Consider the following 23,260-nt stretch of genomic DNA (forward strand, 5'->3'; position numbering starts at 1 on the left):
AATAAGGTTGTCATTCAATGAAAGAGTAGAGGATACTTATTTAAACCATGGTTTCAAGTTTCAGCATCCGGATTAAGTTGTTTACCAGAACATACACTATTTCGATTATTCCGTCATTCTTCTTTCAATAAATATAAAATTGTCAACTGCATGATACTCTGTAACGAATAAATATGGGGACAGTGTGTTTATATTGAACCGGTTACACATACCATGATGTTCAATTTTTAAACATGTACATGTTTGCCTTCGAATGAGACATTAAGTTATTTAATCCATGCGTTCTTGTGAATTGTTGAAAATAAATATTTTTTTGGGGTATTTGATAAAACAAAAGCTCTGATACTTATTTGAAACTTGTAAAGTAAGACATAAAGTTGCATGGTCTGAATGCCATTGAAGAATGATGATACAGACTTTGTTTGTGTTAAATTATGTTAATTATTTTAGGTCGAACTATTGCCTTATGTTTTTATTCATTTTAATTTTTAATGATAGTCCAATAACCTTGTCCCGTTACGCACCTCGAACATAAACATACATGCGCATATTTACGAATGATATTTAAAGCTGTGGATACTATCGAGGTCAATTGTGTGCTATTCAACAAGGCCGCCGCTCTTTTGTCTTAAAAGTCAGTAATTATTCTTAGGGTGTGTTTACCTGATATGCGGAACATATTGAAACAGATTGACAAGATTACGTGGAAACTTAAGGTTAAACATAAATCTGAAAGTACACTTAACCATGCTTTACCAATCAAATACATTACGATGAGGAAAATATAAATTAAAAACTTTAAAGTGGTATGATGCACATTGATATAAATTTAAATGGACAATATATTTGACCTTTGACCTGTAAACAATAATCGACTGGTTATGCTTGACATGATAGATATCTGCATAAAGACTTTCGTCTTCTGTGTTGGGGTTTCTTCTGCAAAAAAACTCCATGAAATTGCATATCATGAAATGAATTTATCAACAGTTAATAAGTGAACTCATGATCGGTCAACATAGAGTCTAGATCGGCATTCAGAAACAGTTATAAAACAATGAATTTTGTCAAAGGCCCTGTATCACGTTGACATTCACTAGAAAGGTGCAATTCATCATCACATTGTTTCGTTATATTTATCACAATGCGTCGTATTTATGCGCTTTTGGATATATGCATCAACATCAACATTTTTTTAAACATGAGGCATTATGGGCGTACGTTAAGGAGGACTGGATTGACATTATGAATGAATAAAAGCAGTAGAGTAAGAAACAACAAAAGATGCTTATGTAGCAGGAGACACATGCACATAAACGGACAGACGTTATGTTGGTCTATAAGTATTTCTGCCTGATTGTCGTCCCCTCCATTCTCCCGCATTCTTGAAATTAGGTGGCTTAATAATGATTACTTTAATCACATAATGATAGATTCTAAGATTTATTTAAGATATTAAAGTAGAACACTTAAATCTATAAAAGAGAGATGCATTGATGCCGGACAGACATGCCCACGGCAAAGACGCAGATGTGAGTCGCAATTCATCCGCACCATACAGGACTTAACTGCATCCCTTGACGATGGTTAGCGGATCAATATAATTCTGCTACACTTTCTTAAAGACTTTGATGCTGTCCAGCACCAGCGACTTCGTATGAAACTGAGACACTACGGTATCAGAGGGCCAGTGCTAACATGGATAGAGAGCTTCCTAACCGGATGAAGCCAACGGGGCTTAGTCGATGGGCAGTACTTTAACTCAACATGAATGATATACTCGACACTGTTACCTATATAGCATTGCTAGGCTCTTTGTCGACGTCACTCTGCTGTACAACATGATCAAGACAGCATAAGATGCAACAACACTACAGCTCGATCTGGACTTCCTCGAGAAATGTGAAGTCTTGCAAATCACCAAAGCGCAATCCAATACAATCGGAGTATGAAATTCATGGACAAACGCTTGCAGCTGTTAAGGAAGGAAAATATCTTTGCGTGACAATCTCGGACAATATGTCTTGGAAATCTCATATAGCCGCTGTCACCCGGAAGGCAAGCAACACTATAGACTTCATGAAGCGCAACCCATCCAGCTGCCCTCCAAGCCTTAAAACACAAACATCACTTTATTGCGATCATCATTAGAGTACGCTGCAACTGCATGGGCTCGATAAAAATAGAGATGCTTTGAACAGCTTGAAGCCGTCCTGAGCCGAACCACAAGCAGCAGCTGATAGTTGATAGCTGACATTGGATGGCAGCCCCTCCTAGTGAGACCAAGACCGTGGAATCGACTACCAAAAGACCCTGTGACGGCTTCCGGCCTTGATGATCCGAAGGAAAGGACGACACCACAATAATTCATAAGTGACTTTTGTACAGACTTGTTAAATTTTCGTTTACATAAGCCATACTATGACTCTTCAAGCGGAGGGAGGGGCATTTTAAAATTACTAATATAAAACAATATCGACAAGATTACTACAAAAAGACATTTATTTGCAATTGTTAGTTGGATGATGTTATATATATATGTCTCTATATTGTTGCCAAATGGTGTTAATGTAAATATTTATTTGATTAGGTATACGTAACACAACTAAGCCAATGCGTGCCATTGGGCTAATATGAAATACATTTAAATAATTGGTAATATGTTTTCTTTCCAATGTATAATATAAATATATGTGCAATAGGATGCTACTGTTTTGTATTCGTCGTATGTTATTCTTAAGCTAAATGCAAGGCTTAAAATAACATGATATCGCACTTGAACTTAAGTTTACGACACTGATGGCAAAATGGTCGTAAGTATATTTTTGTATGACTGGAATCTTAAGCAATTAGTATGACCTCCTAGAAAGCATACACGCAGGTTAAATAAATGTATTTGCACGATTAAATTTATTAATAAAATTACAAAAGCCTCAAAAACAGGCGAGTACTTCGGCACTCAAATGTTCGAAGCAATGTCAGACGGTAAATGGCTATAACGCGGTCGCAATTTATTCAATACTGTTAGAACTTGACACCTCTGATTCACAGATATGCGTCAACAGAAAGTATTTAGTGCTATTACACACAATAATTAAAGGGGCGTGTTCACATATCAATGAGTAGATGAATCGGAGATAACGGTGAAACAAGCATATGAATGGGGAGAACTACAAGTCCCAGCAAAACATTCGCGTTTTAACGCTTACTACATAATTATACAACATTTTTATCAGGAAACTACATAAATTTATAGGTACCATTTGTGTTAGTTTGTTTAAATCCATTTTATTACGACGGTCATCAAGAACAAAACATTCTTTAAAAGGTATAATTGGTAAAGACAAATTCGCCCACAGCAAACTTCATTATACATGTTGTATGCAATCGCAGGTTTGAATTCAATTTTATCATGCCAGCGCATTGATATCTAAGTGATATAACGTTTCCTGATATATTTGTTAATATCATAATCAACAAGAAGTTCTTATATCAGTCATGTGTGGAGGATGGTCATATTACTCGGATTCAACTTCAAAGTAATATTTTATAGTAAAATCTGCCTGCCTGCCTGCCTGCCTGCCTGCCTGCCTGCCTGCCTGCCTGCCTGCCTGCCTGCCTGCCTGCCTGCCTACCTACCTACCTACCTACCTACCTACCTACCTACCTACCTACCTACCTACCTACCTACCTACCTACCTACCTACCTACCTACCTACCTACCTACCTACCTACCTACCTACCTACCTACCTACCTACCTACCTACCTACCTACCTACCTACCTACCTACCTACCTACCTACCTACCTACCTACCTACCTACCTACCTACCTACCTACCTACCTACCTACCTACCTACCTACCTACCTACCTACCTACCTACCTACCTACCTACCTACCTACCTACCTACCTATCTACCTACCTATCTACCTACCTATCTACCTATCTATCTATCTATCTATCTATCTATCTATCTATCTATCTATCTATCTATCTATCTATCTATCTATCTATCTATCTATCTATCTATCTATCTATCTATCTATCTATCTATCTATCTATCTGTCTGTCTGTCTGTCTGTCTGTCTGTCTGTCTGTCTGTCTGTCTGTCTGTCTGTCTGTCTGTCTGTCTGTCTGTCTGTCTGTCTGTCTGTCTGTCTGTCTGTCTGTCTGTCTGTCTGTCTGTCTGTCTGTCTGTCTGTCTGTCTGTCTGTCTGTCTGTCTGTCTGTCTGTCTGTCTGTCTGTCTGTCTGTCTGTCTGTCTGTCTGTCTGTCTGTCTGTCTGTCTGTCTGTCTGTCTGTCTGTCTGTCTGTCTGTCTGTCTGTCTGTCTGTCTGTCTGTCTGTCTGTCTGTCTGTCTGTCTGTCTGTCTGTCTGTCTGTCTGTCTGTCTGTCTGTCTGTCTTGCTTTCGTCTGTCTTGTCTGTCTGTCTGTCTGTCTTCATTCTATCTACTACCTACTTACCTACCTACCTATCTACCTACCCACCTACCTACCTACCTACCTACCTACCTACCTACCTACCTACCTACCTACCTACCTACCCTACCTACTACCTACCTACCTACCGACCTACATACCTACCTACCTACCTACCTCCTATCTATCTACCTACCTACTACCGACCTACCTATCTATCTACCTACCTATCTACCTACCTACCTTACCTACCTACCTCCTACCTACCTACCTACCTACCTACCTACCTACCTACCTACCTACCTACCTACCTACCTACCTACCTACATACCTACCTACCTACCTACCTATTTACCTACCTATTCTATCTATCTATCTATCTTCTATCTATCTATCTATCTATCTATCTATCTATCTATCTATCTATCTATCTATCTAGCGATCTAATCTATCTATCTATCTATCTAATCTATCTATCTATCTAGCTTATCTATCTATCTATCTATCTATCTATCTATCTATCTATCTATCTATCTATCTATCTATCTATCTATCTATCTATCTATCTATCTATCTATCTATCTATCTATCTATCTATCTATCTATCTATCTATCTATCTATCTATCTATCTATCTATCTATCTATCTATCTATCTATCTATCTATCTATCTATCTATCTATCTATCTATCTATCTATCTATCTATCTATCTATCTATCTATCTATCTATCTATCTATCTATCTATCTATCTATCTATCTATCTATCTATCTATCTATCTATCTATCTATCTATCTATCTATCTATCTATCTATCTATCTATCTATCTATCTATCTATCTATCTATCTATCTATCTATCTATATATCTATCTATCTATCTATCTATCTATCTATCTATCTATCTATCTATCTATCTATCTATCTATCTATCTATCTATCTATCTATCTATCTATCTATCTATCTATCTATCTATCTATCTATCTATCTATCTATCTATCTATCTATCTATCTATCTATCTATCTATCTATCTATGTATCTATCTATCTATCTATCTATCTATCTATCTATCTATCTATCTATCTATCTATCTATCTATCTATCACCCTCTGTCTGTCTGTCTGTCTGTCTGTCTGTCTATCTATCTAATGTATATAGATTCACCATATAAGCCCGATGCAAGGACCACAGAGAAATCTAAAAAATAAATAAACTATTTTTGAACTCAATAAATTTAACAAAATCGCTATAGTGTCCGTATGCATTTTTAAAAGTTTTGCATATTCAAACATGGTTGAGCTCGTAATAAGGTAATGGGTAGGTCATAAAGATGCCCGAGCTGCGAACGACGGGTAAAGATAGGAGTCGCTTCTCGAGAAGCGTGTTCAATATGTTATTAAAGATGGATTCTTTCCACAAGCACGGCAATTTATCTTAAAATTAAACCTGTTGCATTAAACCATGGCTTACATATGTTTTCGAGAACCCCTTAATACTTTTAAACATATATATATATTTAGTCGTCCATTCATTGATAACGCGTTTTGTGAATAGTTCGTCGATTCTACTTTAACCTTGAGAAGCTGATTAAGATTTATTTTCGTAACTTTGATCTACCTGACAAATATCTAACATAAGTGTTCACCCATCTGAGGTTTAACATTTTTAGACATTTGAACAATCGTACGTCGCCAATAAAGCTAAATGAACGCGTTCTCAAGAACTTCTTCAAAGATACCAAGTACTGATTATCTCCAAGAACGGACTAGATGGTGTCTTAATTAGCATAAGACTTTTAATGCGATCGAGCGCAAATACATGGTTTTACAATTAAACAAATACGGTAATGTAAGTTGCAGCACTTTGAGCTGCAATACAAATTAAAATATGTAAATATATACGTCTATTTAAGATGAGTTCCGACGGAAGATAACGTAACACATGTGTCTGCAAACAATCTCCTCTATAGAATAAAATATATAAGAAAAACAACACTTTTATCTTCACATTGCTCCTTAAACCTATCCCGTATACCTCTTAGTATACCGTTTGATGAGCAACAGATTGTAGTCGTTAAAAGTCACAAACATTAAGTACCTTTAAACCGGAAAGAGCAAAATCTAGAGTTTTATACCTAACGTGACGATCAATTCTCCCACTCTCTTGGATATTTTTGCTGTCAGCTTATCAATTGAAACGACAAACAACTAGCTTTAATAAATCTACATTTTCGAACTACCTCATGTTTAGCCAAAAATAATTATGTTGTGTGACTTTTATTTTTTCTGACAACCGGATTTTTCACTGTATTAAATGACAGTAAATACCTCTTCTTTCCGAAAAATAACTAAATGTTTTGTGATTCTTAAGAAATCTTCCTATTCAATCACATAGTATAGATAACGCATAATTCATCATACACGTAACTATAGATACATATATTACATTTGTGTGTGCCTGTATGAATAATCAATTTTAGCTTGACTACAAATGCCTCTCTAGTTACGATATGGCATATTGCACTGCTTGTCTCCTTTTATGTGATTTTCATGTTGTGATTAGCATGCTACTAATTAAAAAAAACATACTGTGTACATTTAAAACATAGCTATTAAACAATACTTTTTACTTATACTACTCTCCTTTAGCGGCTCTGGAATATATTGACAAAGGGCAAGTCAAATTGAAACAGTAATCGCATTTTGAAATTTTGAAAATCATTGCAATGTTATTGTAAGTTGACTCGCGTTGCATTACAGAGCTAAAGAAATGTCAAATCGTTAAAGGACTGAACGTTAAAAGCAAGATCTCACTTGCTCAATTTTGCGGTGGTAAAATGTTAACCTACATTAACTAGTGGGCTGGGTTTATCTGCCAGCGATTTGCTGATAACATTAGAGTGTTTAGAAACAGAAACACGTGTTTGAGCAGACAGCAATTTAGTATAGTGTTGAATCTGTATTTACATGTAAACTTGATTTGAGTTATTGGCTGAGAGAAGTTCATAACCTTTCAAGTGGGCGGTGCTTAGCATTTACAGGGAAATTTGAATTTCAAGCAGACAGCATTTTTTTCTGTAAGTCAATAACTATATAACTTACAACCATCAAATTACACATACATATTGTTTGTATACTTAAGTATATGTATGCCAAATTTTATCGGAAAATATTAAATACAAACTTAAATATTTTGAAAATAATCATTTTTGTTTTCTGCTGTTCAAACACCAGTGTACAACTGAAAAGTAGACATTTTGTGAGTTTGTGGCCCTTTTATACTACTTCTCCTGGTGTTTAATCTAACAGTCTGAATATGCCTTCATTTCAGGCAATATCGCAAAATTGTTTTTCCACACTTGCCAAGCATGTGCAGCTGACTCAAATATTTGAAACTTAGCAGTAATGTTAAATATACGCCAAAATGTATATGCGTTTTAAATTTTTTTTTTTTTAATATATAGTATCTAATATGAACATGCTAAGAACACACTTCTGAATCTATTTATTATGTCCAAGTTGTCTTCTAAATGCAGCGCCTTTATTGGATTGGTTTCCTGTGTTAAGAAAATTTACATATTAAACGCATTTATTGAAAAATATGAAATCAAGCTTACGGTCACTAATGTAAATGATCTGTATTCAATGGTATCACTTTTCAAGCAAATACGTCGGCCGTTAGATTAAATAAGGCCACGACTTTTATATTTCTTGGTTTACAAAACCGCCGACCCTAATTTTTGGAAAATGGGAAAAAAAATAAAATCGGAAAATCGTCTTTTTTTTAAATATTTTATTCCCGACCGCACTTCAAAATGAGCGAAATGAGAAAAAAACGATCCGGTTTGAGTACGGTTGCGAATAAAATCAAGTAAGTACAAACAACGATTGGTTCACATATATTGCAGAGATCGGGATATTTTTCAATGTGACACATTATGTACCAGTCCTTTTATGGGCACTTCTCAAAATTTATTTCGGGTAAAAATTACAGACAATAAGAAAATCAGCGTCAGTCAAATGTCGACCCCATCAAAATTTATTTCCGTGTCTGTGACGCAACTATATTGTTTAACATGTTAATTATATTAAACAAACCCGATAGTATTTGATAATAAGTATAAATAATCCAATACAACACTGCCATTATTTACGATATATGTGTTTAGGAATTTTGTAAACACGTCCGCCATAGTTTATAGGAACTGTACAGAAAGTTTGGAAATCGGAACAAATCGGTATATCTCGGAAAATCATTGATAAATGTATTTGTCGTTTTAATGCTTAGGGCCGAGTAATTTCGGCAAATCGGAACTCAACTTGTGTAAAACACTAGCTCAATTAACCGTTAAACTCCGCCTCCGTTCTCTGCAAAAGATTCGAAGGCGGAGCTATGCACGTGCTTTTATTAAATTGGAGGATTGCAATTGAGAAACAAACACACGATTGGTTCGGCATGTTGATTGCTAGACAAAGGAAGCCAATTTTTTCGGCGCGAAATTTGTCGCTTTATTGCTTCCGACAGAAAGCGGCTTTCCTTTGATGACGTCAAACTGTCAATACACACAGACTGCACATTTTGGGAAGACTTTAACTGACTCCTTGTTTACAATTCCAGTAAAAAAAAACACTTGCTAACATTAAACTTTGGATTAAATTATCAAAATAAAGCAAAAGCGAAGTTGACAAATATGATTAAATTAATTCGCGTCAGTTCAAATAAGACGTTTTGCGTTGTAAATCAACGAGTTTTCATGACAACAACAACTTTGACAAACACTACCGCGACGACGCATGGATCGATCTACCTCGATTTTTTTTCATGTACGATCTCATAAGTCGAGTAAGAGCAAACACATACCGGGTAATTTGTGTATGAGTAGTTTATCTTATATAAGATTTATGCAACGGGCATCGCATTGCGTAATGGTGCGCATCCAATTATGGAAATGAAGCGCAGTTTTTCGTTTTAATGGGAGAAGAACGCATGTCATGTAATGGAGTGTTTAAAATTGCCTGATGTTACATAAGGTGCTGTTAGGACTCATTTCATTTGAAGATATAGATGTGTTTCATTGCATAATTTGATTTTTTGTCTCTGTGTTAAGGTTATAAAAGATATGTTGTCTTTGTTCTGATGTTATTAGCATTAACTTTTTTTTCCAATGATGTTTTTTTTTTTTTTTTTTTTTTTTCGACCGCCCGATGGACCATTTTCAAAATAATTTTTGTAAACCAATAAAAAAAAAAGTCGTGGCCTAATACATTCACAAAAGCGCTATTAAATGACAGACTATTTATTTTAATAATAGCGTTGTACATTTGTTATGTCCTAAATCGCTGGTGCGTTAAATGATTGCATATAATTTTTATTATCGGTAACACATTGTATTACACAAATTGTATGAAAACTTATATATAAAACAATGGCGTTTAGAAATCATAATTAGTTTCAAATAAAGGGCGTAATGAAACGTAACGACTCGCTTCTGGCTATCGTTATATTGCTTACATTTTAAAGGGTAGGAATTAGTTATTTTAAAGCGTAGGAATTAGTGATCGGTTAGTGTTTTGGGAATTCGGATAAAATAGTACGCTGTTAATTACTCGTCCACAAACGGAAAAATAAACGTCGAAAAGCATAAACACACTTCATGATAAAATCATCTTAATTAAGTAAAATAACATTAAACAAGTGTAAACATAATGTTAGTTACTCAATCTCTTAAAGAATAAACAATATGACCGAAACATGTATGTGTTGTACTTTTGCCACAATGCACAGGAACATCCACATATTTTAATTACTGTAAATGAAATTCCAACAAATGATTAAACATGTATGCACACATTCCAAATGTAAGCATGCATAATATTGTTCAAATAAATATAAATGCATCCATCACTTAAGTACTGCCATATAGTAAGATTATCCGTTAAATGTATTACAGAGTTATTACTATATCTACAACCAGTATGTCCATATGCTATCAATAATGCTAAATGGGGCAAGTTCCTCACCGGTACTGCTTCCTCGTACCCCGGATACTTTGAAGTATACTTCACCGTACACCGATTTTCAAATGACACTTTTGTGTACCCCGGTATACTTACAGGTACCCAATCTGTCCTAATAACAACAAATTTATACCCAACATTTTTCGTACCCAATTATTTTTCGTACCTAAAAAAATTTCGTACCCACATTTTTTATCGTACCCTATTTTATTTTCGTACCATTTTTTTTCGTACCCAATTTTTTATTTGTTCCCATTTTTTTTTTTCGTACCCAAGATTTGCGTACCATAATTTTTTTTCGTACCCACATTTTTGTCGTACCCTAAATGTTCGTACCCACATACACAAATTATGGGCACGATCACAAATGTGGGAACGAAAATTTTGGGTACGAAGGAAAAACAATTGGCTACAAAAATTTTTAGTACGAAACAATTTTGCAAAAAAAATGGGAACGAACAAAAATGTTGGTGCGAAAAAAATATGTTGGTACCAAAAAAAAGTACCAACATATGGGGTACGAAAAAAATATGCCAAAAAAATTTTGGTACAAACAAAGTTTGGGTACGAACATTTTGGGAACGAAAAAGTTATGCAAAAAATTCGGTACTGTCCTTCCGTTCATCTGTCAATCAATATATTCACCCATCTCTTCATCCACTCTTGTTTAGAAAATTCTTTTGGCTATGACTTTAACTCATGTTTAATAAAGCCAGACAAGAATTGGATAGGTGACATTAAATTGACATACTATCATTTTTCACACATATCAATTAAAACATAATTTTTCCAATTGTTGCCACAGTGAAAGACAGAACGAGTAACTGCAAATTCAGAATAACACCAGACCAGTAACTGGTCAGGAAAGCCGAAACAATATTGGTCAATTCATGGCGAAAAACATCGAAGTACGCGAAATTGTTGACGCCTCAGAAAAAGAAAATGTTCCACTCAACTCGAGGAATGTGGAAGAGCACAGACCGGATGCAGTTGTTATTGAGATCAGCAACATTTCTCAGCAACAGAGAGTGTAGAGTGTCTTACAGGCTGCAGGATTCAGGCGGCAGTTGGAAAACATAATACGAGGGAGCTTTCGTTATGTTTCTCAGAGTCGCAGTCAGTCTGGTTCCCATCGAGACAACACGTCCCCCAGCAGTACCCCAGTCCGTGCACAGGTAAAAAGAAGCGTGGTATCCAGGGGTTGTTTAGGGCTACAATTTTATAGCGTTATTTACCACTCAGATATCCAATACAACGCATAAAATGTCAAATCAAATTTAAAACTTTTCTTTCAAGATTCACATTTGATATCTTTCATTTCCACATCTTTCATGCTGATAAGCAGCAAACAGCATAAAACCTGAAAAGCCTGCGAGTAACTTGCAAGCTGTTCTGGTTTTATTCTAGTTGCATAAAGCCATTTTCACTTGGCTTCTGAGCAGGGAAGAATTCAGTCATAATAACCTATTGCAAAAAGTATCCATGTTTTTTAAAGTTAAGTCCCTCTAAACTAATTTTATGGATTTCAAATGTTGAAAGTAGTGACGTTATAAAAGAGCAGAAAAAAACAAATTTTAAAATTGTATTACCTATTTTGCTTATTTGTTTGCATTGAACAGTTTTTTATTTAAATAAAGTTTAACTAACTTTTAGGAAACCTTATTAAATGTTATTAAAAATAACATTTTGCACCTAATTTAAGCGAATGGATAAAAAATCTCCAATTTCAAGGGTATAGGTCGTAGATAATAAACCATACCGGTACATAGCAGATGTTTTGATCTAGGCAGGACAGTCACGCTTTTGGTGTGTTTGTCCTGGTGTCCCAAACTGAGAAAATGTGTCCAGATATTGATAAAAAACTACGTATGTTCTATAAGTTCACAATAAAGTTCGCTATTCAAGCTCCCTCTGGCTTAACTTTACCATTGGTATTCCCTTTATTATGAACAAACTATTTTATTATAAACTTTGCTAAAAGGATATTTGTATCAAAATAATTAAACAGTTTAAAGCTGCCTGCAAACGTAAATATTTTCACAATATAATATAATACATGAGATCTGCAATCAGATAATAATAAAACACTCAATCATCAGTGACTCCATTAGCGTACTCTCCATTAATAACAACAATACTCTATCACTATAAACTCCAGTAGGTGACTCTCCACTAATAGCCCCGCTTCAAAGTTTGCCTGAACGTCGGGACAGTGTCTCAAGTCAAGTTACTTCTGCCACATCATCGTCAACAAGTTTGCGAGAATTTTCCAATGCACCTGTTGATGTTCGCGTGCAAGACCCCAGAGGTTTGTCAATGTGACTTTTTAATTGCATAGTTGAGGTATGTTTCATAGGGAATGACACAGTATACGGGCCCCTATTATAGAAAATTTAAATGTAGCTTAACACTACTTTAGTACACTTTTAAATATGTAAAGTACATACAAAAAAATAAATAACCTTTTTATGTTATTTACAGCGTTTGTTTGTTTTTGGCGGGAGGGGGTACGTTTTGTGCTTAAATTTGCCCTATTATAAAACAAAAAAATCAAAAGTATTAATTTTTTTCCAGAAGAACTGCCTTTAATTCCCAATTTTTAAAATATAATTCAAAATGTTCAGTTCATAATTCTATAAAGATCTAACAACATTAAACTTAAAAGTTACAATGTTAACAACAATTTTACTCTCAATTGTATAGTATTTGTAAGCAAAAAAAGGTTAGAGCATCACTAATGTTTTCCGTATATCTATGTGTCAATGACAATGTTGCTTATGCCTAAAGCAATTCAATATTGGCACAGACTGACAAGTCCAACATACATTTTACAGCTAGGCTTTCTTACTTTGCTGATTACAGGTACCCAATATTACTTTCTTTTTTCCAAGCTGAATGGTTTGGAAGGACTTACACGTGAACACTGCATTTCCATCCCGTTGCAGGTCTGCTAGGATCAGTGCTTCAACATGACAATGTGCCACCCCCTGGCCTTGCTATACCTACCGGACCAGTGTAAGTACGACCTGAATCATGTATAAATAGTTATTATGTCATATGCAACCAACATAACGCAAGAATAGCCTGCGCAATCGCACAGTCCAGTCAGGACCTAAGCTGTCCGCAATAAAGTCACTCCAGGTTAGCTGTGAGAATTTAAGAAATACATGCTATTGCCATTGACCAGATATTCCAAAATAAAAACACAAGATAATTTAATGTTATATATGGCGAGGGTGAAAATCATAATTAACAGTTTAGGCTAATTTGAGTAGTTTTTTTTTCTGATTTGCAACTTTGCCTTGTGTACAAAAATAAAAGAAAAATGGTCAATGGTTTTCAGTGTACAGGAAGTGGATCTCAAAACAACACATGATAATTTTCTATGACACAGATGAAAATCATCATCAAACATTTTAGGCTCATTTGTGTTTTTGTTTGATGATTTGAAACTTTGACCTTTTGTATAAGAAAAAATCGCAAATCTAAATAATTGTTTTAGTGTACATGAAGTGAACTGGCACACAATTGAAGAGCAACAACAAGAGGAGCTCATACAGGAAGTGAGCGAACTCCTTCATCGCAGACTGGTCACCTCCACGCTGCAGGGGGAGTTCCGTAATATCCTTGAGCTTCACGTGCAGGTATGGCGTCCCTAGACAGGGATTGCTTTTGCTTTATATTTTACAGCCTGTGTCTTTTGGATTGGGAAAAATATCAGAATAAACGATGAAATTTGAAAAAATGAAACATTATCAATATGATTATAAATAAAAATATTCCAATTGTTTATAAGTGCTTGTTTAACTGCATCTGTATATATATATATATATATATATATATATATATATATATATATATATATATATATATATATATATATATATATATATATATATATATATATATTATAGAGTGAATCGCAATAGAATCTCTGTATAATCAATGATTGTGTTAAGTGGAAAAATTTGGCTTTTTAATGAGGAAATTTCAGTCAGATGTTTTGGGAAAAAGTAACTTTTGCCTTTAGGAAACAGGATGTATGAGTAAGTAGTTTTGGGAGAATAAACCATTGTTCTAAACAGAAAGGGCTAAGTGGGAAACAATTTATAGAATCGCAGGACTGTTAATTTGTCCTAGACAGCAGGGCCTGTATACACAACTTATTCTTAGACTTAACAATAAAGAATGCATACCCAAGATAAATACTCAAGAGTCTGAATATGAACAGGCTATGTTGTTTATTAGATAAATTAATTGTTCTAAATTAATAATTTTGTACTAAGAAGTGAGGAATTATTTGTCACAGTTAATTGGATATTACTATAAGAACATTGCGGTTGAAAGAGTATTCTTTAAGATTAACAGAAGTTTTGAAGTATTATACTCCATATGTTTGCCTTACTGGGTAGCTGTTTTTGGGAGTATTTTACTCCATATGTTTGCCTTTATACCGGGTACTGAGTTTGGGAGTATTTTACTCCTTTGTTTGCCTTTATACCGAATAGCCGTGTTTGGGAGTATTTTACTCCATATGTTTGCCTTTATGCCGGGTATCTGTGTTTGGGAGTATTTTACTCCATATGTTTGCCTTTATACCGGGCACCTGTGTTTGTGAGTAATTTACTCCATATTGTTGCCTTTATACTGAGTATCTGAGTAATTTACTTCTAATGTTTGCCTCAGTTCCTGTTTGTGTGAGTTATTTACGCCCAATATTTTTTTACCTTAGTACATGTGTCTCGAAAATTGCAATCATTGAAGCATCCAAAAATGATTAAGACTGCAAAGTTTACAGGATGTCTGAAAAAAAACTGTGTATGGAGCGAAAGCATGACTTTTCACGTATTCAAATGCTATTAGTATTCATACACTGTTTGAAGAGTCAAATGTACTAGTTTGCGTCATGTTGTATTGTCAATATCTCCAAGAACTCTGAGAAAGACATCTGACATCAGAGGCCTGGAAGATCAAACTGTCAGTTTTCAAAGAAAGTAAAAGCACTTAAGGTAGGGATGGCTGAGCGAGTAATAAAAGTATTTCATCTTGATGCCAGGATTTATGAAATAACACCGGGTGGTATAAACTTTGGTGTACAGAGTAAACACTCTTGACAGCGATGTTGAAGACAGATGCAGTTGTTTGCTTGGCACAAAAAGCTTAACCACTTGGCAATGACATGGTTACGGTTTTCTTAGTCTGGCTAAGCAAACTTACCTGGATTATTTAGAAAATTCAGATTGTTAAAATTCCAATTCTATTTAAAGTAAGACACAAAACATTGACTTATGTATGACCCTTGCTAAAGAGGTAAAAAATGCCATGTGTGCGTATTGCAAACAAACAAATTGGGAATGTATTTTTATAGCAACAACTTGCCGCCACTGGGACAGATGGACAGAGGGTGGAACAGTTCATCAGATCCATTCCACAGACTCAGCCACATCAACACAACGACTTCTCCAACCTTGGAATCCCCAACCAAGGAGAAAACAACTGGGACAACATTTCTGTCACCAGTATCAGTGCCAGCGCTGTGCCCTACACACAGGTAACTGTTGGCTGCATATTGAGGAATGACTGTGTCATACGCACAAATAATACTTCTTCTATTTAGGTTCATATTAATGATATAATGCGCCTTACATACAGGTAACTGCTAGCTGCATATTAAGGAATGGCTATGTCTTACACACAAGTAGCACTTATGTGCATATTATTGATATACTGTGCCTTACATACAGGTAACTGTTAGCTGCATATTTAGGATGGGCTGTGCCCTACTCACTGGTAACTGTTACCTGGATAGTTATGAAAGACTGTTCCTTACACACGGTTAGCTATTTGCTGCATGGACTGTGCCTTACACACGGGTAACTGTTACCTGCATAGACTGTGCCGTACACACAAGTAACTGTTAGCTGCATAGACTGTGCCTTACACACAGGTTATTGTTTAGCAAATGTAAACTGCTAAACAAACAAGACGATTGCTGTTTATTTATGGCTTCTTTACTCCTGTCCAATATTTCAATCATATTGTGTATCAAGGTTGCAGATTTGTAAACAGTAGCTGAATAAAGGCTACATCTTCTCAGAAAAAAAGATTGAAATTCATGCAATTTTACCCTAAAACAAAACTTTCACGTGGAAATCAAGTACCCCAATTAGTAATATTGCATGAAAGTTTTCCCTATTATTTTTTATGAGCTCACCTGAGCACAACATGCTCATGGTGAGCTTTTGTGATCGCCTTTTGTCCGGTTTCTGGCGTCTGTCTTGCGGCGTCAATATTTGCCTTGTTAGTCCCCTACGAGTTTCACCGGAGGAGACTTATGGTTTTGTCTCTGTCCGTCACACTTTTCTGGATCCTGCGATAACTTTTAAAGTTCTTAATATTTTTCACGAAACTTAGAACATTGATAGATGGCAATGTGGACATTATGCACGTCATTTCATTTTGTTCCTACGTCAAAAATTGTGGTTGCTATGGCAACAAATATACTAGAAATAGTGCTTATTATGGTGTTTTTTCTGGATCCTGCGATAACTTTAAAAGTTCTTTATATTTTTTCATGAAACGAGCAACATGGATAGACGGCAATATGGACATTATGTCCGTCATTTCATTTTGTTCCTACGTCAAAAATTGTGGTTGCTTTGGCAACAAATAGACTAGAAATAGTGCTGATAATGGTGTTTTTTCTGGATCCTGCGGATAACTTTAAAACTTCTTAATATTTTTTCACAAAACTTGCAACATGGATAGACCGCAATATGGACATTATGCACGTTATTTCATTTTGTTCTTACGTCAAAAATTGTGGTTGCTATGGCAACAAATAGACTAGAAATAGTGCTGAAAAAGGTGGTTTTTTTCTGGATCCTGCGATAACTTTAAAAGTTCCTAATATTTTTTCATGAAACTTGGTACATGGATAGATGCCAATATGGACATTATGCACGTCATTTCATTTTGTTCCTATGTCAAAAATTGTGGTTGCAATGAAAAAAAAAATATTCTGAAAATGGTGAAATTTCTGACAATGGTGGAGCCGGTAGGGGACTTTTCTGATCTAAAGGTTGGTTTCGATAATATCTTGGATGAGTTTGAAAATGGTTAAGTTTACTTGAAAAAAAAATGGAAGCCAAGGTGCGGGGCATTTTTCCTTATATGGCTTTATATGGCTATAGTAAAATCTTGTTAACACTCTTGAGGCCACATTTATTGTCCGATCTTCATGAAACTTGGTTATAAGATTAATTCTAATAATATTTTGGATGAGTTGAAAAATGATGCCGGTTGGTATAAAAACATGGCCGCCAGGAGGCAGGGCATTTTTCCTAATATGGCTATTGTGAAACCTTGTTAACACTCTAGAGGACACATTTATTTTCCGATCTTCATGGAACATGTATAGAAGATTTGTCCCAATGATATCTTGGATGAGTTCGAAAATGGTAATATTTGCTTGAAAAACATGGCTGCCAAGGTGAGGGGCATTTTTCCTTATATGGCTACATGTACATGTAAAGTTAAATCTTGTTAACACTCTAGGGGCCTTATTTATTTCCAATCTTCACGAAACTTGGTCAGAAGATTCATCCCAATAATATCGTGGACGAGTACAAAAATGATGCCCGTTGTTTAAAAAACATATGGCTAAAGTAAAACCTTATTAACAATCTAGAGGCCACATTTAGTTTCGGATCTGCATTAAACATGGTCAGAAGATTTGTCCGTATGATATCTTCTTAGACGAGTTCGAAAATGGTTTTGGATTCTTTAAAAACCATGGCAACCAGGGGGCGGGGCAATTTTCCTTATCAGGCTATATATGGCTTTAGTAAAACATTGTCAACGCTCTAGAGGTTAAATTTATTGTCCAATCTTCATGAAATTTTGTCAGAAGATTGGTCTTATTTATATCTTGGATAAGTTTGAAAATGGTTACGTTTGCTTGAAAAACATGGCTGCCAAGGGGCGGGGCATTATTCCTTATATGACTCTAGTAAAACACTCTAGAGGCCACATTTACCGTCCGATCTTCATGAAACTTGTTATGAAGATTCATCTCAATAATATCTTGGACAAGTTTAGAAATTATGCCGGTTGGTTGAAAAACATGGCCGCCACGGGGGCGGGGTAATTTTCCTAATATGGCTATATTAATCCTTGTTAACACTCTGGTGGTCACATTTATTTTCCGATCTTCATGAAACTTGGTTAGAAGATTTGTCCCAATGATATCTTGGATGAGTTAAAAAATGGTTTTGGTTGCTTAAAAAACTTGGCCATCAGGGGCGGGGCATTTTTCCTTATATGGCTATATATGGGTTTAGTAAAACCTTGTTAACAATCTAGAGGCCACATTTATTGTCCAATCTTCATGAAATTTGGTCAGAAGATTGGTCTCAATGTTATCTTGGATAAGTTCGAAAATGGTTATGTTTGCTTGAAAAACATCGCTGCCAAGGGGCGGGGCATTTTTCCTAATGTGGCTATAGTAACATCTTGTTAACACTCTAGAGGCCACATTTACCGTCCGATTTTCATGAAACTTGGTCAGAAGATCCATCCCAATAATATCTTGGACAAGTTCAAAAATGATTCCGGTTGGTTAAAAAACATGGCTGCAAGGGGGTGGGGCATTTTTCCTTATATGGCTATAGTTAAACCTTGTTAACACTGTTGATGCCACATTTATTTTCCAATCTTCATGAAACTTGGTCTGAAGATTTGTCCCAATAATTTCTTGTTATCTCAGGTGAGCGACTTTGGGCCTTTCAGGCCCTCTTGTTTGTTTAAGGTGAGGGTTGTGTTCTTTTTTGCTTATGTAAAGATTAGAACCATTTACCTACCAGCTTTACAGTATAAACTAAATCACCTTTTCTTATTTGGCACATAACTGATACAAAAAAATTGTGGTGATGGTTTTGCATGATTAAAGTAGGCAACTGTTGTGTTACACAGCATGTTTTGAATAGATATTTAATCAATTACTCTTACAGACCAACCTGCACCTAAGTAGAGAGATATCGGCTCTGAAGGCCCAACTCCTAGAGATGAAGAACATGATGAAGAACAGCTTTGATCTTCAGATGGACATCCAGAGGTCAATCCGACAGGAAGTTGCTGCTGGCATCGCAGCTGCATCAGGTGTGTAGTGAAATATGTTTCTTCATACAGATTGTGTTTTTTTGGTCATATTTTGGGCCAGAATATGGCCCCTTTTCCGATCTCAAATAGAGTACTATTTTTCCACATGACTGCCACAAATCCTAAAGTGATTTCAACAACAAAAATTAAATAAATGTCAATCTCTAATTCATCTCCCTCTCCAGCTGTATAAGTTTAACCATAATCGACAACAATCTTCATCTCAGTTGTTAAGTATTTGTTAGCAATCAAAAGCAACACAACTTTCCCAGTTTAATTGAAAACAACTCAATTATTTTCCACATGCAATGTGCCCCGGACCCATTATAAAAATATTGAAAAAAACCTTTTGAATGCTTTTTGCGAAGTGCATGGCTAACCAATTGTGACTTTTAAATGGATAATTGCATTTTGGCAATGTTGACTATAAATGTGACATAAGATCTTATGATAATGATATTTCAGAACAGTTGCTTATGCAGATTAATATTGAAAACAATTTTCTTCCTAATTGTTAAGTATTTGTTAGCAATCGTAAGCAACACTAATTTCCCATTTTAAGTGAAAACAACTCAATTTTTTCCAAATGCAATGTGGCTCAGAACCATTCATAAAATGTTGGAAAAACAACGTTTTGAATACTTTTTGTAAAGTGCGTGGCTAATCAATTGAGACTTGAAATGGATAATTGCATTTTGACAATGTTCACTATAAAAGTGACATAACAAATTATAGTAATGATATTTCCGAACAGTTGGTTGTGTTGATTCTTTTCTAGTGAATGTTGCTAGGATTTAATTAAGTATGACTCTGCAAACAAAATTGGACAGTGATGTAATGGAGACACACAGTTGGTTTACATATTAGTGGAGCACACCCTTTCCACAACTGGAACTTAAAATATGTCATCACAGTATTGTGTATAAGTGCAAGACACTATTTTCACGTGCAGTTAAGCTCTTATTCTTTAGTGACCAGTTTGTGCCCTTGATCATTTCCATGGCTGCCATGCTGTGGTGCAGGGGTTTTTGTGACAAAGCTCTAATTAATATTTTTTATTAAATTGATCGGAATTTAAATGGATCTTTTCACGTTCTTAGTAAATTGACAAAATTGAAAAAAGTCGTTTCAGATTCGCAAATTTTCGTTTAAGTAATGATATTTGTGAGGAAACAGTAATACTGAACATTTAACATGGTCTAATATAGCCATTATATGCTTGTTTTGACGATTTAAAAACCTGAAAATTATTAAGCGTTGCAACGCAAAACGATTGAATAATTTTGAGAGTTCTGTTGTTGTCGTTTAATCTTGTGAAACTACGAATATTTCTTATATAAAGTATAAAATACGTCATTCATACATACTTGGCAGGATGGCCGAGCGGTTTAATTGGTTTTTACTCCAGGAATCCGGGGGTCACTGGTTTGAGCCCTGATGCGGTCTACTTGTTTTCCTTTTTTTTAAATTTTATTCTTGATTTTTACTGGAGCTTTTTATATCCGATGTTTACATGTATCAATATAAAGCATTTAATGACAAACTTCAAAACATGCCAAAATCTGTGAAAAGGCCCCTTTAAGTGTTTCTTTAAGTGTTTTTTGTCCGGAACCGAATACAATACAATTTTGTCCCCTTCATTATTTCCATTTCAATATAAAACATTTTCAAATTTGGAACCTGTGAAACAGTTTGTGTGGATAATGGATTTCTTTGTCTTTAAATGCACTTAATACCCTGCTTAAGACATGACATGAGGGGTTCCTACATATTTGAAGGATGATTTTCTAAACGTTTAAGCTTACCTAAGTGCTTACAGGAAGCTTTAAGAATAATTCTTGTTTGTAAGCATTTGCCTGTGTTAGAGTTTTTTTATTTTAACAACTTAATCTCCTTAGACAGAGTTAACCAACACTTGACAGGGATGATCATTGGGTGACCCTCTTTTAAAGTTGTTCAAATCCTTCAGGTATACATAGGTCACTAGAGGTAAAACATGATATTAATAAAATTAAAACTTCAAAACTCTTCTCTAAAACTACAAATACCACGGGTGTAGTAATGGGTGTTATATTGTCTTGTTGTCTTCTAATTATTTTGTTCTAATCCTGCCTGTGGATTCCCACCAGAAATCACATAATTAACATAAACTTATATATAAAAAAAACATTCTTCTCTAAAAGGACAATTCCTGGAGGTGTAATATTTGACATACAACATTGTATGATGGTCATTTACCAGGTCCGCTCAAATCTCGACTCTGGGGTCAATGTTATTTGGTAACTTGTTTTCCTTATAGATAAATCAATCGTGAAAAGCTAGGCCCATAGGTTTGGTATTAAGTTGCATGTAACATCTTATGGTGGTACTATGGTTTGTTTCAAATAATGTCTTGCTTCAAAATTTGCCTGTTTGTAAGGCTGGACAGTTTTTCTTATAAATCTTGATTGCAATATTTATAACACTCTCAAAGTCATATCCCCCCCCCCACCAATCATACAAAACTTGCTAAGGTCATTTTGCTCTAATGATATCTGGGCTGCTTTATAAAATGGTTATGGACGTTCCTTGGGCCCTCAAGGCCGTCCTCTTATGTATTCTTAAATAAATTAAACCTTATTGGTAGTTAATTATTATCAAACGTTTTGATGAATGATCTGTACTTTTAATAGGAGGTGCCATAGGAAGTGCCGGAACTGAAGGAATACTACCCACGGCAACAGCAGCCCTGTCCCGCCCTGTGAATGACACACACTGTCTGATCTGCCTCGACAACCACAGCGACTCTGTGCTGTACCAATGCGGTCACATGTGTGTTTGCTTCCCGTGCGGGCGACACCTGATGGATCGCGGTGCCAAGTGTCCCGTATGCCGGGCACCTATCAGGGACATTATTCGCGCGTACAAGTGCAACTCGGAATAAATACGGTGATTCATGGGCCGCGAAAGTATCAGTTGCTATATATGGGGGTGACTAATTGTGCTGTGGCTGTGAATATTTCAGTTTTATATGCAGACACTGCTTCGTAGTTGAGAAAGTATCTACGGTAGAAGCGAAATGAGTTGACTCATGCTTCAATTGTGATGTGAATATTTCTTGAATAGAAAAAAGGATTTCCTTTAGAAACACATTAGGAGTCTACTCGTTCCCTTGAATGAGTGCACTAAAACTCTTAATTTTAGATATTTCTTGCATAGTTTAACGGATCTTAACTAACTTTGTTATTTTTTATCTATACATGCTTCAAAAACCGAACAAACGGTCAATTTGTCACTCACACAATATTTGTATGCTTTAGTTATGACTATATCTGTTGCTGAGAAAACTGTTTTGTTCTTAAGCTATGATAGTTTTAATATCTGATCACATGGTTTATGTTTTAGCAGTGGATATTTCACTATCTAAAAGAACTGACTTGTGCTTCATTGTTGGGTATTTCATTACCGGGTAGTTTAAAGAAATGGCATTGTAGGCATTTTATATGTATTGTTAATTATATAAATGAGCAGACTTTTTTCTAAGACATATTTCGGTCAATAAATGTTAAACACACTTGCCTCTAAGAAAACACGGATGCTTTATTAGGAAACTTGTTATATTGGTTTCTGTTTGTTAGTTGTTGCTGTTGTTATGTTGTTGAAAAGAGAATTAAACGAAAATTGTA

General features: G+C 35.3%; 1 protein-coding gene across 1 annotated transcript in view; it reads left to right on the top strand.

The window, feature by feature from the left end:
* Positions 1–23,260, top strand: part of LOC127840428 (uncharacterized) — a 74,589-nt gene extending 51,329 nt beyond the window's left edge. The window contains exons 5-10 of the mRNA XM_052368845.1: positions 12,588–12,744; positions 13,382–13,451; positions 13,939–14,080; positions 15,805–15,987; positions 19,448–19,595; positions 22,271–23,260. Coding sequence (XP_052224805.1) covers positions 12,588–12,744; positions 13,382–13,451; positions 13,939–14,080; positions 15,805–15,987; positions 19,448–19,595; positions 22,271–22,518 — 948 coding nt within the window. The 3' untranslated portion in view covers positions 22,519–23,260. The remainder of the gene's footprint in view (positions 1–12,587; positions 12,745–13,381; positions 13,452–13,938; positions 14,081–15,804; positions 15,988–19,447; positions 19,596–22,270) is intronic.

This window comes from Dreissena polymorpha, chromosome 8 (genome assembly GCF_020536995.1).
Source record: "Dreissena polymorpha isolate Duluth1 chromosome 8, UMN_Dpol_1.0, whole genome shotgun sequence".
In the NCBI taxonomy this organism is placed as follows: domain Eukaryota; kingdom Metazoa; phylum Mollusca; class Bivalvia; order Myida; family Dreissenidae; genus Dreissena; species Dreissena polymorpha.